Raw genomic sequence first — 14,154 nt, 5'->3', positions numbered from 1 at the left:
CTGCCCTCGCACGGCAGAGGGACGTGCAGTTTTAGGCTCATCAGATCAATCTGGCGGTTGCTTACTTTCCCAGCGTATGTTAAAAAGACTGAGCGGGTTCCTCCTTGGTTTTGAGCTTGAAACCTTCTGTGGGTTTCTTGGCTGGGAGCAAACATGACATTAAGCAGCATTACTCATCAGCCTATACAAATAACAGATTGACTGACAAGAGTTTACTTGTATCACCGGAGTTTCCATTATACCCTCTCATGCTAAAGATGGCACCTGCACAACAGGTTGCTGCTTACAGCTGTCCTCCTTCAGCCCTGCTGCCTTTCCTCCCTGGGCAGGACACTTTCTCACTCTGCTGGCGGAAGAGCCCACAGTCACCAATTTGGGAATGCAAATGACACATCTCTTCCCCTTCCACTGGGGTATGTTGCCCTTGTTCTCACCTGAAGACTTTTCCCTGATACCTCCTAAAAAAGCTTGACAACACGCATGTGATGCCCTGTAAAGTGATCCACCCTTGCTCCTTGTTTCGTGGCACCCACCTGTGTCACCTCTGGTCTTGCCTTCTTCAACTGAGAGTTTCCCGAGACAGGGACAACACTCTTGTAGCACGGCAGATGTTGCCTTGCACAAAAAGATCCTGGTTCATTGCAAAGGCCTCCAGACACATCCACAAATGCAGGCACTGAGGACACTGGGATCGGTTTTTGATGTGCCAGCTCAGTCTGCCCCAGCTCTCCAACACATCAAGGTCAGTCTTTAACTAAGAGAATATTAGACTCAAACATAACTAATGATAATATTAGACTCAAACATAACTAATGATCACTGATTGTTTCGCACAGCAAAACATCAACACAATTTGATTCAGCTCCCTAAGGTCTCTTCCCTGCTGTCCCCATTCCCTTGCTACTGAAAGCTAATACCCTAGGATGTAGGACGGGGGACCAAGCGTCTCCTGCATGCATCGCTGGCAGTATAAATAGGCACGTTCTGCACGGCTGGAAGTCACCATACAGTGGCAACACAAGCTGCCACCCTCCTCTCAGAGGGCATTTTATCACTTGACATGAATTGAACGATGATGAGGAGACAGGTCAGTAGGTTGTAGGACAGCACCAAGGAATACAGATACAGGAAATGCTGTGGGATTGTTTTGGGGAGAATTGTCTGTGCAAATCTTTACTGCATATCAACAGTGCAATTTAATTTGACAGTGATAAATTCAGGTTATGTATTTTGAGTTTAAAGCTCTCAACATCCTATCACCCTCCTCTGTGAAAGCCCAAGTATCTGAAAAGCTACACTACAACCTCTTTCCTAGCTAAAAATCAAGGCTAAAGCATGCCTCAGGACACTGCCAGCAGAGCCTTAGGAAATGCCATGATAGGGTTCAGGAGAACAAGTATTCGAGCCCCAGCTTCTGGCATCAGGATGCTATGTGTCAGCACTGCTCTGGAGTAGCACCCACCTTGTCAGCTAGGCATGCAGCTTCGACTCTGGACAACAGGAGCTAGAAGTCATGCATGAAGCATAGGGAAGGGTATACTTGAGGAGGAGGCAGAAGCACAGGATTGAACTAGACATAAAGAAGATTCATTAGGAAATACGAATCAAATGAGATGCTACATTTGATTGACTGTTCATGATACAGGGGGGGAAAAAAAAAATCCCCATCATAGAAAAGCCCAACACTCCCCAAAATGCAAGGTCACATGGCTCTCCAACAACCTCCATCTTTCTTGTGAATTGTCTTTTTGTTGCATTCAAAAGACTCCATGATTTGCATCTGCGCAACCCACACAGGTTTGTCACAAAATCTCCCATCACCTGAGTTTTCTACTTCAGGCTTGACATACCCTAGTCAGCAGTGCCATCCTCTCCACGTCTGCAATATTTTGAGCCCTGGAGAGGTGGGTGGGAAATGACAGTGTATCAGAGAAGCCTGGCACAAAACATCCATGCAAAGCAGAACTCCATTGGCTCTGAAGCCAAAAGTGCTAAGGGCAGAAAGGCAAACAGAAGGGAATGTAGGCCTTGTTGCTAGATAGATCATTTATTAAAGTGAAATTCAGCATTTTATCTTTGTCAGACAGTACAGAGTTAAAGTCTCATACACAGTGGAAGCAGGACATTTCCTACACCTCAGAGAAATGAGTTCTACAGTTTTTGCTATAAGTTACTAAGTTGCTTTAACAATACACAGCTATATTACACAGTTAAAAATACAAGGTGTCCAAAACATTTGGCATAAGATCAGCACAACACATGGAGGCCAGAAACAGAAGAGGGAACACAGTTTTTCTCTCCCAGTAAGCCCGCTAAAGGACTCCAAGCCATTCTGCAAGTTACCTGCTATTCACCTCCCCTGCACTCTAGCTGCGGAGCAGAGAGCTGCAGCTAGGACAGGAGTAAACCCAGCCCTGTTAGGGCTCAGCTAAGTAAGAGGCTCCTGGAGCCTGCTGATGCAAAGGATGGCCTGCAGAGTTGCTTGCAAGGGAAGTTCAGGTTTAAGGCAGGAGCCCCCCCCTCTCCCCACACTTTCTTCAACCATTTAATTCATTCCAAACAGATGTGTTCACAGGCAAGTCGAAAACGCGAGGACCAGGGATAGCCGTGAAAAGTGCAAGGAGTATCTTACATCGTAACAGTTCATTTGCACTTTGAAAGTGGAAAATGAGAACTCCCTAGCTCGGTAAGCTAGAGATGGCTAAAGGGCATCAGTGACAAGAGGAGTGAGGCATCAACAACATTCCTTCACCTTTGGGACTCTTCAGTCAATGCTCTGGGGCAGTACAAGGACTCCTTTTGTACAGGAGGCTACCTTGTATTACCCACTCTTTTAAACTGTAGAGGCAAAGTGACTCTAGTGCTCTAGGGAAGTGTAAGGATCTGCAAACTTAAATAAACAGTCCCCCTGCAGACCATTTCTCTCCCCTCCAACTGCAGTTACTGCTGAAGATCTCCCATTGGTATTTACATTTGGCTCAACCAAAAGATGTAAAGTGCACAGCTCCCCCCTTCTTCCCCTCTCATAAAACATCCATTACAAGAGCTAACACAGAACAAATCTTCCTCCACGCTGCTAACCGTGGAAGCATGTTTCGTTCAGTCTCTCTGTGGGCCAAATCCTGTTTCATCTTCTCTGTGCCATCATGACCCACTTGAAAACTCACACTTACTGTGGATTATTTCGGCTCTTGTTTTCAAAGCCTCTCTGAATCCAGCTTGCACTTAAGACTAACTTTAAATGCCAGACTTGATATGTTTTGGTCAAGTCTTGCACACTAGGGTATCTAGCGGTTTACAGCCACATTTCTAAGGAAAACTGGGACACCAGAGTACTGGGGACAAGTGGTACAAACCTGCCCACTCTGCTTTTCTCAGGCTGAGCATCTAAAGTGCCTGGCAAAAGAAACATTAGCTTTTAATGCAATCATTTACTTCAGGTTGATATACAATATTCTTCGAGATGCAGAAATTCAAAAAAACTGCATTCTAACACAGCCTCCTTGGATATATTTGCACTTTTCAGCCATCAGATTGCCACTGACTCAAGTCTTCGCATGCTTCCAACTCCCTTGAGCTGAGCTCAAGCCGATAACTACCAGCAATGATTTCTTCTTCCCTTAAAGTGAGCAGAGGGTCAGCATACAGGATGAAATTAACCCCGGAAGAGATGTTTCCACATTATTTGGATTTCATACTAATGGCTTTGGATCTATTCAGAAGTCTAATGAAGTTAATGCAAGTCTTCAATGAGAATTGAATTAGGCTATGTAATTGAATTAGGCTGTATAATGGCTGGAGGGCTTCCAAGGCGATTCCTCTGCCCCAGGGTGAATGTCACCTATGCAGCCTTGTAAGAAATAAGCTTCCACTATTATAAATGGAAGATGACATCTGGTCATCCTCCAAGCCCCCAAGGCTTGTGCTCCATGGTTCAAAGCTAGACAGAATTTAAGGCCCATCTGTGAAAAGCAAAATGTAAAAGGAAAAAAAGATAATCTTATCATACCAGCCAAAGCGATTTGGGTCTTCTACCTTTCCAACAAGTCCCATCTGAAAGTGCTGAGAAAATGTCCCACCTCATGGCTTCACAAGTGTGAGGTTCAAACACATTTACTTTGAAGTTTAAAACAAAAAGTTGGAAAGTCTTTTTTAATTGGCATGCAGCATAAGGAATCAAATACACAGAATGGTATTATACAGAACGACAATTGCATTGTTGCGTTTTCTGGTTATTAGACACTAAATGCTTTTCAAGAATCACAGGCACCCTGAACATGGATATTGCTACTGAATTGACGTGTGATTTCAGTTCATAGCATGGGAGCCATAAAGTGGCTAACCCTTCCAACAAGACATCGGCTTTCTTCTGCTCAAGGCGTTTTGCTCTAGGTAAGTTGAGAACAAGGTAATAAGGCATTTGCAAGGGTTTATAAGGCCATGGGGTCTGACAGCCAAAGATTCTTCTGTTTCTTTGGTGTCTTGCCTCCAAGCTTTCCACCTTATAAACAACTGCTAATGGCTGGTAAACATGTCTTCATCATCACACTTCACTAAGAATTTTTTCAAAAAAGTATAATTGCTTTAAGAGTGAAACCAACAAGGATCACATTTCACATCAATTGACTATTTTCAGGAAAAAAAAAAAAAAAGCTTCCTGGATACCACCTCTGCACAAAAGCATTCCAGTGAATACACCTGAACAGATGGAACCTGCCACCGTATTTCCTTGAAAAGAATCATTTTGCTGCTGGCTGCTAAAACACCCCAACAGATTTATTTACTCTTAGAAATAAAACAAAACAAAATACAACAACAAAAAAGTAAATCCCAAACAAACTACATTTTTACAGTTTTGGTCTAGAAGTTACAATGAGGCATAACCCTCTCAACTCAGAAACTCATTTCTCCTTGGTAATATCCTCTGATTACATGAGCACTTTGAAGATTAACATGCAGTCAGAGAACGTACCCTTTTAGCTACCTGTCCTGAATGAGAGAAGCCAGATCATGTTGACTGGTGTGGGAATTACTCCACCCTTTCAATAAGGAAAGGACCAGCATAATTCAGAAATTTTTAAACATTCATGAAATACCGACGCAAGACATTCTCTCCTCATTCCTTGAACCTCTCTCTTGTCTGATGTTCTTAAAATCCATACTGAATCGAACAAGGAAACGCTGAAACAATCACACTCCCCAAAACTTCACGAATGGGACGTGTACCATAACAGAGTATTTCTGCCTATGACACAGGACTTAGACATGTTGAAGTTTGTTGAACATGTTTTTGGAGTATTAGCAAACACTTCAGAGCTGATGTGAACAGCTTGCTTTAAATTGTGGCGATTTTTAAAGAGACCCTGGGAGAGCTTCAACAAGAGCTTCACTATGTGAACCCTTCATGCCTTACAAAACATGATGCAGTACTAAGCTGGGATCATGACCTATGTATTTAGCTCTTCAACAAAGCTTCATCCAGTTTTGGAATATTAAAACCCGCCATTGACAAAATGCTAGCCAAAGTTTTCTACTGTTCAGTTCGTTGCTTAAGGCTTGTTGAGAATATACTCTCTATGTGGAGTCTTGGCATCTTGTAACAGAATGGAGACATTGGTTAGGACAGCAAAGAAAGAGAGTGGTGCTTTAAATCATGAGATCCCCTTGAATAGAATTTGAGGTCACTGGAGAACAGTCAGTCACAACCAACACTTTTATAAGCTCCTTTTGCCAAAATAAGCACTGTGTTATTTGTAAGGACACCTTGGCTTTAAATTGCAAAATCAGAGCGATCTCCTCCTACAGTGCCCAGTTAAAGAGCACCAGCATGCCACCCTCCACTCACACAGCTCTTATGAAAGCATACGTAATGCTCATGAAAGGCAAGTGCTTCGATACTTTTTGCCTGTTGCAAAGACAGATGAAATGCATCATGCTCCAGTCAGTTCACTACCCCGGTTATGGTGCTACACCCATTAGCATCAGTCTGCTTTATACTAAACAGAGACTGCAGAGCCCACTAATCCACTCAACAGTTTTGTGACACCTGCTACAGACTAGCTTCAGTATAAAATTCACATCACCCGTGATTGATACCTGATCTGATACAGAGATTGAGACAGATGTCTTAAGCCATCGTTTCACCTACCATCGCTGAGCCTTGAATACAAGGGAAATATGCAAAAGTGAATTAAACGAGCCCTTCTACCAACATGATCAAACCCAGCAAATAAGCTGTATTTGCCTTAATACCACATTCTGAGGAAATGCAGAAGTTTTTAAATGCTTACAGACAATTAATTAGTGAGTTCTTAAATAAAAGAAATTAGAAAAAGAGATTGCAGAGAGTTGTTTGGCATCCATGTTGGAGGGGGGCAGGAGGAAAAATGGTAAAAAAAAAAAAAGTCAATTTCAGACTAGTCAAGTAGTGTTCACTGGAGTAGATTTGGTGAGCTGGAGCATTTGTAGAAGTTTGGGACTTGAAGCACTGACTCAAGGCAAGACAGAGCATGTGTAGGTGTGGAGCAGGCTTCAGACAAACTTCTGACCCATGCACCTCGATAATGAATTTTATCTCTGCCGCTATTCCAGTCCTGCGCCAAGACAAACTGTATGGTGGTTTGTGATGCAGCCTGAATTCAGTGAAAAAATTCCATCTGTGATCTGAATTGCACTGAGATGCAGATTTCCAGAAATGGTTTAAAACACTGAGTTGACAAACTCCACAGTCCTACAGGTTTACTTGGTTTCCCCATTATCCTCATTTCCTTATTCCAATGTGACTTTGAAATGAGGGGAAGAAGTCTTCAGAAACATGCTGGGCACATGTTCTCAAATACTCCTGATAAGAATGTCTATATTTTTTTCTGTCATCCAGACTTACTGCATTTTAAAAAAAATTTACAATATACTTCATCAGTTTTTATATACCTAAAATGCACAATACCATCTGTTCCTTCAAGGTCTCTCTTATTCCAAGTCTTGTTAATCTTCATTCTAGTTGCTTGCTACCTTCTGATTTCTGGTCCAGCCTGCTTTTGTTGTTCTTCACCATATAGATGAAATATGCAAGCGTCTCTTTCTCATTCACAGGAATATTCCTGAAGTGACGACTGACAGTCTAGAAGGACAACATGTAAAGAGACAGAAATTCTGAAATTAAAAAGTAGAAATAATCAGAACAGAGTTTCTCTTCACTTTCCAAAAACGATTTTATGGCCACTGAGCGTAATATACTTCTAGGCAAACATGCACCAATTCAAACTGTCAGTCCTCATTTACCTCTCTCTCTTTACAGCTGGAATGTGCATATGAACATAGCATAGTCTTGCTATGTCAGCAGTATTTGCAGCCAACCTACAAGCGGAATTTGGAAGCCAGAATGTCCTCCTGCCAAAGCAGCACAGCCTCTCCTAAGCGACATTTCATGCTGAGATTATTTGGAGAGTAAGTCTTCCCTGCATCTCAGTACTTTAAAGGAGTGTCAGAAATATTGAAACACTTTGCTGTTTGAACAAGATGTAGCAAAGTTTTAGAGTCCAAAGGAAAACGCACTGCATAAGTTTTCACTAAAAGGAACACCAGGGGATTTGCAATGGGATGGTTAGGATTTGGTTAGGGCTACTCCTCTCCGACACTAGTGTAAGCCCTGAACCATTAGCTGCTTTTTCCTCAGAAAATGAATGTAGAAAACATGTTGGAGCTGGATGAGATCTGCTTCTCATATGGAAGAAGCTCTTTTTTGGTACCCAACACAGCTCCAGAACTGGATTTTGATGCAGGCTGAGCAATATGTCACTCCAAGAAGATTTATGGAAGTTTGAGTTTTCCTTACGGTGGGGTAGCAGCAGGAGTCTAAGAGCCTCAGGCAGCAGTGATTCAAGCATGGGAGCTGGACGAGGATCCAGCGTAGGGTCAAAGCTGCTCAGACTTCACAGGAAATCTGGGAAGTGTGTGACAACTTTAAGTTAGGCTCCCTTTATTTTCTGCTTGCATAGTAGTTTTTTTTTTCTTTTCCCCTCCTGGGCACATTCATGGTAAATTGCCTAAGCAAGGAGTCCTTCATGGCAGGAGGTAGCTGAGAGACTATGAACTGGTTAGTTAGAACATGACAAAGCAGAACTACTAATGAGGACATACACCCACCTTGCTTCGTTCAACTTACTCCTACGTGCACTACACTACACATTCTCTATATTCTGTATATTTATTCCCTGGTTGACTTTGAAAGAGAGCAAGACAGTATCTTGCTGTCTTTTTTGGTCTGCTGGTTTTTCTTCTTTAAAGCAAAAGCAAAACAGTTTTGGGCAGACAGTTGTGAAAGCCTCAGCTTACAAAAACCAACCATGTTACCATTCTGTAACTGCTACAGTTTTTTTTCAAGTTTAGAGAAGACTTTTCCCACAGACTGCCTTCAGATCAAGTCAGGAAAGAGAGCAGAGCAGATGCACACCAAGCACAACTAGCCCAAATAACAGAGAGATACAGAGAGTTCTTTCTTAACAAGTACCCCATATGGTGAGAAAGCAGCAGCAGAGGCCCTTAAGGGAAGGGCCTTTTATTGACTTAATACAGAATCATAAGACATCAGCACAAGGGAGGGAAAGAAGGAATCTGAAGTCATGGTCAGCGATTCTGCCTTTAATAATAAGCAAGTCCAACCAGTTCAAGTACCTGTGAGGAAAGAAAAACTAACAGGGACACTTAAGGTGACTGGGAGTATGTAAGTCTGAGTTTCAGTTGAACAGCTATCTTCAGCTAACACCCAGGCCACTGGAAACTAGGTTCTGTTTCTGCTCCCTAAAGGTAACGGGTTGTGACCATGAACAAGGAAGGAAAGGAAGCAGAGAAAAGCAAGTTACTAAAACATGCTTTCAAGAGCCAGCTTCCATGTCTTCCATGACTGTCTCAGGTGAAAGCAAGCACGCAGCTTTCTGTTGGCGTCATCCCCTGAAACCTTTCGCAGAGCACAGGGTACATACTAGCGAGAGAGTCACTACAGGTATTAGTGTCCACAAAATGCACACTTGAGCAGAGGAGATAAAAAGTTTTTTAATAACAGAGGTAACACTACCTCTGTCATCACTTACTTCTGCTAGCTGAGCCTTGTTGAGTCCAGGCCTAGTCTGCAACTTATAATGTCTCTTGTAACGTCGCAGGGTGTTCACTTGGAGCTGGAACAAGTCAACCTGGAAGTGATGCAGAGAAGAGAGGATGAGCACTACCTTTAGCTTCTATTAGGCAGAAATGTAGAGTTATCTAAAAATAACTATTCCTTCCTCAACAGGACTGCTCCTTGCCTGCGTTCAGAAGCACATCGGCTTGCCTTACTGACAAATCTAAGTATATTTTGTATTTGTTAACGCTAAAGGACGCAAATAGCCTCAGGGAAATACAAAATTTCGTTCTGGTTCACATGCTGTCAACAGAATTGCTGGCCAATTTCTGCTCTCAATTACACCTCTGCAACCTCCAAGCAAAGGGGAACCTTTTGTTCCCACAAGGTTTGAAGAGCTCACACATGAAATATCAATTTAGCAGGCAGTGAACAAATGGCTTGTGACATAAAACAGAGTACAGAGACCGAGAAGAAATGAAATTCAAATACTTCAATGGGAAGTGCACAGTTTAAAAAGCAAGGGTGGTGGCGGGGGAGGTTACAGGAAGGAAGATGAAGATCATGTGGAAAATGCCATGTTTCAAGGACAAAAGGAATCTCTGCTGAAAACCAAGAAAAAATCACATTAAAACTGAGACACTGCAGAGTTCCCTATTCTGTTAGGTGACATGCATCCCTCAGTTTCTAACCACCAAATACCCTGCACGCTCTACAGCACTAACATTTTTAGGTGCCAGCTGGGTTTGCACCCATCATCCTGGCCACTAAGGTAAAGCCTGTATGGAAAAGCTTTGATGGGGAACCTCATAGACTGGAAACACAAACAGCTACAACAAAAGGTCGAGTATCCTAAACCCCCCCCCCAAAACCAAACAAAACAAACCGAAAACTTGCTACTGTTTCAGCACCTCCACACAGGAGGTGTGTGGACACAGCGTTGCAGTCAAGACACAGCTTTGCTGGCAAAATGATTCTTGGTGGTTTTTTTTTCAGAAGAAAAATGCCTTTCAACAATACAGGTGGCACTTCCAGCAGAGGGCTCTGCTGACGTGGCCAGAACTCATCTCCTCCACAAACATCACCTCTGCACAACTTTTTGCAGTGTCAATAATACCAGAAACATCACCAAAGCACATACAGCACACAATGGCACAGAGAACAGACTATTCCAGAATTCTGTAACACAGAAAAAAAAAAAAAAAAACAACCCGGCCTATTTCCTGAAAATAAAAAGATGTTATGAATGATTTTAAGGTAGTTTTAAATTGTGCCCAAAATGCCATATATGCAAAGGTCTGGAGAAGCTTAATATCCTTGATATCGCATACTTAAACATAGAGAGACTGACCTATTGGATTCTCTAGTGTATTTGCAAAATGATGTGTACTAGGTAACGAAGAACCATATCGGGGCCTCAGACACCACCAAAAATCACTTATTTTTACCTTTAAAAAAGAATTAGTGCCAAATACTCTTTTAACAGCTCTCTGGAAGCAGTACGTACATGAAGCTGTGCAGTTACTTTATCATACCTCTTTTTATAGAAAACTACTTTACATGGGCAAGGAACTCATACAGGGATGAAGAAGAAAATTTGGACATTACACATCAGGAAAAAGTCTTCCTGAAAATGAGAGTAACTCCATAGCAGTTTCAGTGGACTTGCAATTTGAAATTTAAATATTTCCCGATACGCGAAAACATCCAAGCCAAAATTAAACATGCTCGAAATTGGTAAAGCGTCCTACACCCACTTGGCACCAACTAACCTCCGGGACATCTGTTTCATGCTCAGGAGAGTCACCTCCATCATCACTTGTCTTCCTCTTTCTTTTGTTTCGGACACTTTGAATGAAGTTCTTGTGAAAATCACAAATATACAGATGTCTCACCTAAGAATCAGAAGTGGTGAAAAAGCAATCAAAACAGGTACTGTAGAAACAGCATTCAACAGCAGCCACTTAGACACCAGTATTAGAGAGTGCATCCCTCACGACTGGCATGACTGATTGCCTCATGACATTAAGGAATTTCTAATCTTAAACCCCAGGCCTGATATTGTACTCTTGACTTAGAGATAATTGACATTACAAAGACTAAAGGCAAAGAAAACGAAGGACTCGAGAGCTCCAGCTGAACCTGAACCTCTGCAGATAATATATTTCTTTTTTATGGTTGCAATCATATGTCAGGAAAAAAATAGGTAATTGTCTGGAGGAAGTGCATTTGCTTCAGGACTTAGTACCAGGTGACTACCAAGAAAAATATTATTCTGTTCCACTCTTGTGAACTTTCTGGTTTGAATAGTACAGAGATCATAAATGCAAGTGTTTAAAAATCTAGACCAAATAAAAGTTGGCTAATTACCTCAACTAAAACAAGTAAAGCAAAAGCAAAACCGCCTCTTTCCTATAGCTTATCCTACCACAGAACCCCCTTTTTTAACAAACATTATCTCACTGGAGTTAGCTTATATACAACAAAGGACCACAAATGATCAAAATTATTTGGTACCCATAAGGCAAAAATGTCTTCAGATAACACAGACACCCTACATTCAAAAATCACTTTATGCAGCCCACTTCATACTTTCCCATCATTTTGAGTTCATTAGCCTGATTTCTTCTTTTTATTTCTAAAGCCTTACACCTGTCAACAAAGAATAATTTCTAAAATGAGAGAAACAACTATACCACTAGACAAATCTGCTGAGGACTACAACCAGGAGAAATACTCCGTTTTTTAAGAATGAGATTATATTTCAAATCGAGTCACCCTCTTCCCATGACATGACATATTTTGGCTGTGCAAAAGTGACCTAACCAACTGGGGAAGTTGCCAAACAGACTGACTCAAAACGTCACCTTTGTTTTTAATGGTTTTAATCTTTAAAGATCAGGTAAGAAAAGCACGCAGAGCAGAATTCCATTAACAGAGTCACTTCTAAGAAATTCCTTCTGTAATCTTGACGGGCTGCTCTGCTCTACCTAGTTCTCTACTTGGCAAACGACCCGTTTCTATCTTGAGCTGACAGCTGTCACTTAATGTCATTAAGCGGTCAGCAGCAAATTGGGCTGTTTAGTGCCAATCAGCGAACAAGCGCGCAAGTGCCCTGTTGAAGAGGCAGCACGCCTCGCCTTTGAGTTAGATGCAATAGTTCGGTTTCAATAACCTGCTTCAGTAGAACGCGAATTCTTACCGATTAAAAAAGCAACGCCAGTGACACCTAAGTGAAATAGGAACCCGTATCGCCGATTTCCCCTAGTAGCATCGGCGGTTCTCAATACGAAACTGAAATTAAAATAGCACTGCTGCCTCCGAAGCAAAGACGGCTGGCTCCTTTGCTCCCCCGAACATCATCTGCTCCCCCCCCGCAGGAGAGCTTTCCTCCCAAGCACGGTATTCAGTGCCGCTTCATTAAGCCTCCCGAGATAACCAGTGCCACGAGGAAAAGCCGTATCTTTACCCAGGCAGCGCGTTCCTCTCCTCCCCTCGCCCAGTAACACCGAAGACGGGAAAACGCGGTCCACAGGACCCGAGTTCGCGACAAAAGCCGCCCCCCCTCCTCCCCACAGCTCGCAGGGGTGAAGGCAACCCCCCCGGGGCAATCGGCAAGCTCAACTCGCCGGCCGGATAAGCAAACTTTCCGCCGCCCGCGGCGCACGGAGCGCGGCCTCCCCGGGAGGGACCGCAGTGCGGTGGCGGGCCGGGGACGGCAAGGCGCGCCCGGGCGGCCCCGCGGGGGGGGGGGGGGGAGGCTCGGCGGCGGCGGGCGGGACCGGCGGAGGCCGCGACTCACACTTTTGTCGATGTCCAGCTTCAGCTTCTTCTGCGAGATGCTCTTCTGGATCCTCTTGCTGAAGGACGCGTTGCCGGCGGGGCGCACGCAGCGGTCCCCGTCGTCGATGAGGCAGCAGCTCTGGCCGTAAAAGGGGGCGGCGGGAGGCCCATCCCGGCTGTCCTCCTCGGTGCTGAAACCATTCATCGCCCACCTGCCCGCCCCTCACCCCGCCCGGGGAGCCGAGAACCGGGGAAAGAGCCGCCGCCGCCGCCCCGCGCCCTCGGGGGGACCCCGCCGCCCCCCCGCGGGGGCCCCCCCCCCCCGCTCTTGCAGGGGTCCCCTCAAGGGGGGACCCCCCTCAGCGCCGGCGGAAGGGGCCGCGCCGCCGGGAGGACCGCCCGCCCGCCCGCCGCCGCCCCTCAGCGGTGGCCGCGGAGGCCGGGCCGGGCCGGGCCCCGCTAAGCGCCGCCGCTCCGCGGGGGAGCCGGGACCCCGCACGCACCGCTCTCACACACAAAACCGCCTCCCCGGCAGCGGAAGTCCCGCCGCCCCGCCTAGCAGGCGGGGCGCTGGTTGGGTCGTGAGGTTCGCGGGGCGGGGCGCGCCGCCGCCGCTCCGCGAGTCTATTGGAAGGAGGCGCTGCCTGTCTGTCGCCACCGCCCGCCCTCCCCCCCGCTCGCCTCCGCGTTCGCACGGTAGCCGGAAGGTCGCCGGGAGAGAGGCGCGCGAGCGCGGGGAGAGGCGCGGGGCGGCCGCGCGCCGTTGCCAGGACACCGCAGTGCCCCCCCCCCCCCCCCCCCCCCCGCGGGCGCTGAGGGGGAGCGGCGGCCCGGCCCGGCCCGTTCCCTCACCTCACCTCACCTCACCGCCGTCCGTCCCGTCCCCTCACCGCCGTCCCGCAGGGCGCTCCCTCCCTGCCCGTGAGGCGGCTGAGGAAACTCGGCGTCTCCCTTCGCCCGGGGCGGCCGCCCGGCCTACGTCCCTGGGGGAGGAGGCGGGAAACGTCCCCGGCGCCGCCGGCCTGCCTCTGCTCCACGGGGACCCAAACGCAAGCCTCCGGCCCCGGCACTCGCCCGCCTCAGCCTCGGGCCCACGGGCTCCTAACCCGGGTTTCTCCAGCCGGCCAGAGCCGAAGCAGAACGCTGCAGGAGCGGCGGGAAAGCCAGCAAAGGGCCAGGCTGAGCCTGCGGCTCTCGCCCCGTCCCTTGTACGTAACTGTGTCGACATACTCCACAAATGCCCGTTCTTTGGCTAC

The 14,154-nt window shown here is 45.9% G+C and overlaps 1 protein-coding gene across 1 annotated transcript; it reads right to left on the bottom strand.

Annotated features, from left to right (window-relative positions):
- Positions 1–2,028: 2,028 nt before the first annotated feature.
- Positions 2,029–13,434, bottom strand: SAP30L (SAP30 like). The gene is made up of 4 exons (XM_052816677.1): positions 12,918–13,434; positions 10,888–11,010; positions 9,090–9,188; positions 2,029–7,120 (listed from the first exon to the last, which is right to left on the bottom strand). Exons 1-4 carry the CDS (start codon positions 13,101–13,103, stop codon positions 6,992–6,994), a joined length of 537 nt encoding a protein of 178 aa, XP_052672637.1. The 5' UTR covers positions 13,104–13,434; the 3' UTR covers positions 2,029–6,991.
- Between the last annotated feature and the right edge of the window lie 720 nt (positions 13,435–14,154).

This window comes from Harpia harpyja, chromosome 20 (assembly GCF_026419915.1).
Source record: "Harpia harpyja isolate bHarHar1 chromosome 20, bHarHar1 primary haplotype, whole genome shotgun sequence".
NCBI lineage: Eukaryota > Metazoa > Chordata > Aves > Accipitriformes > Accipitridae > Harpia > Harpia harpyja.
This window is presented reverse-complemented; position numbering and strand designations above follow the sequence as displayed.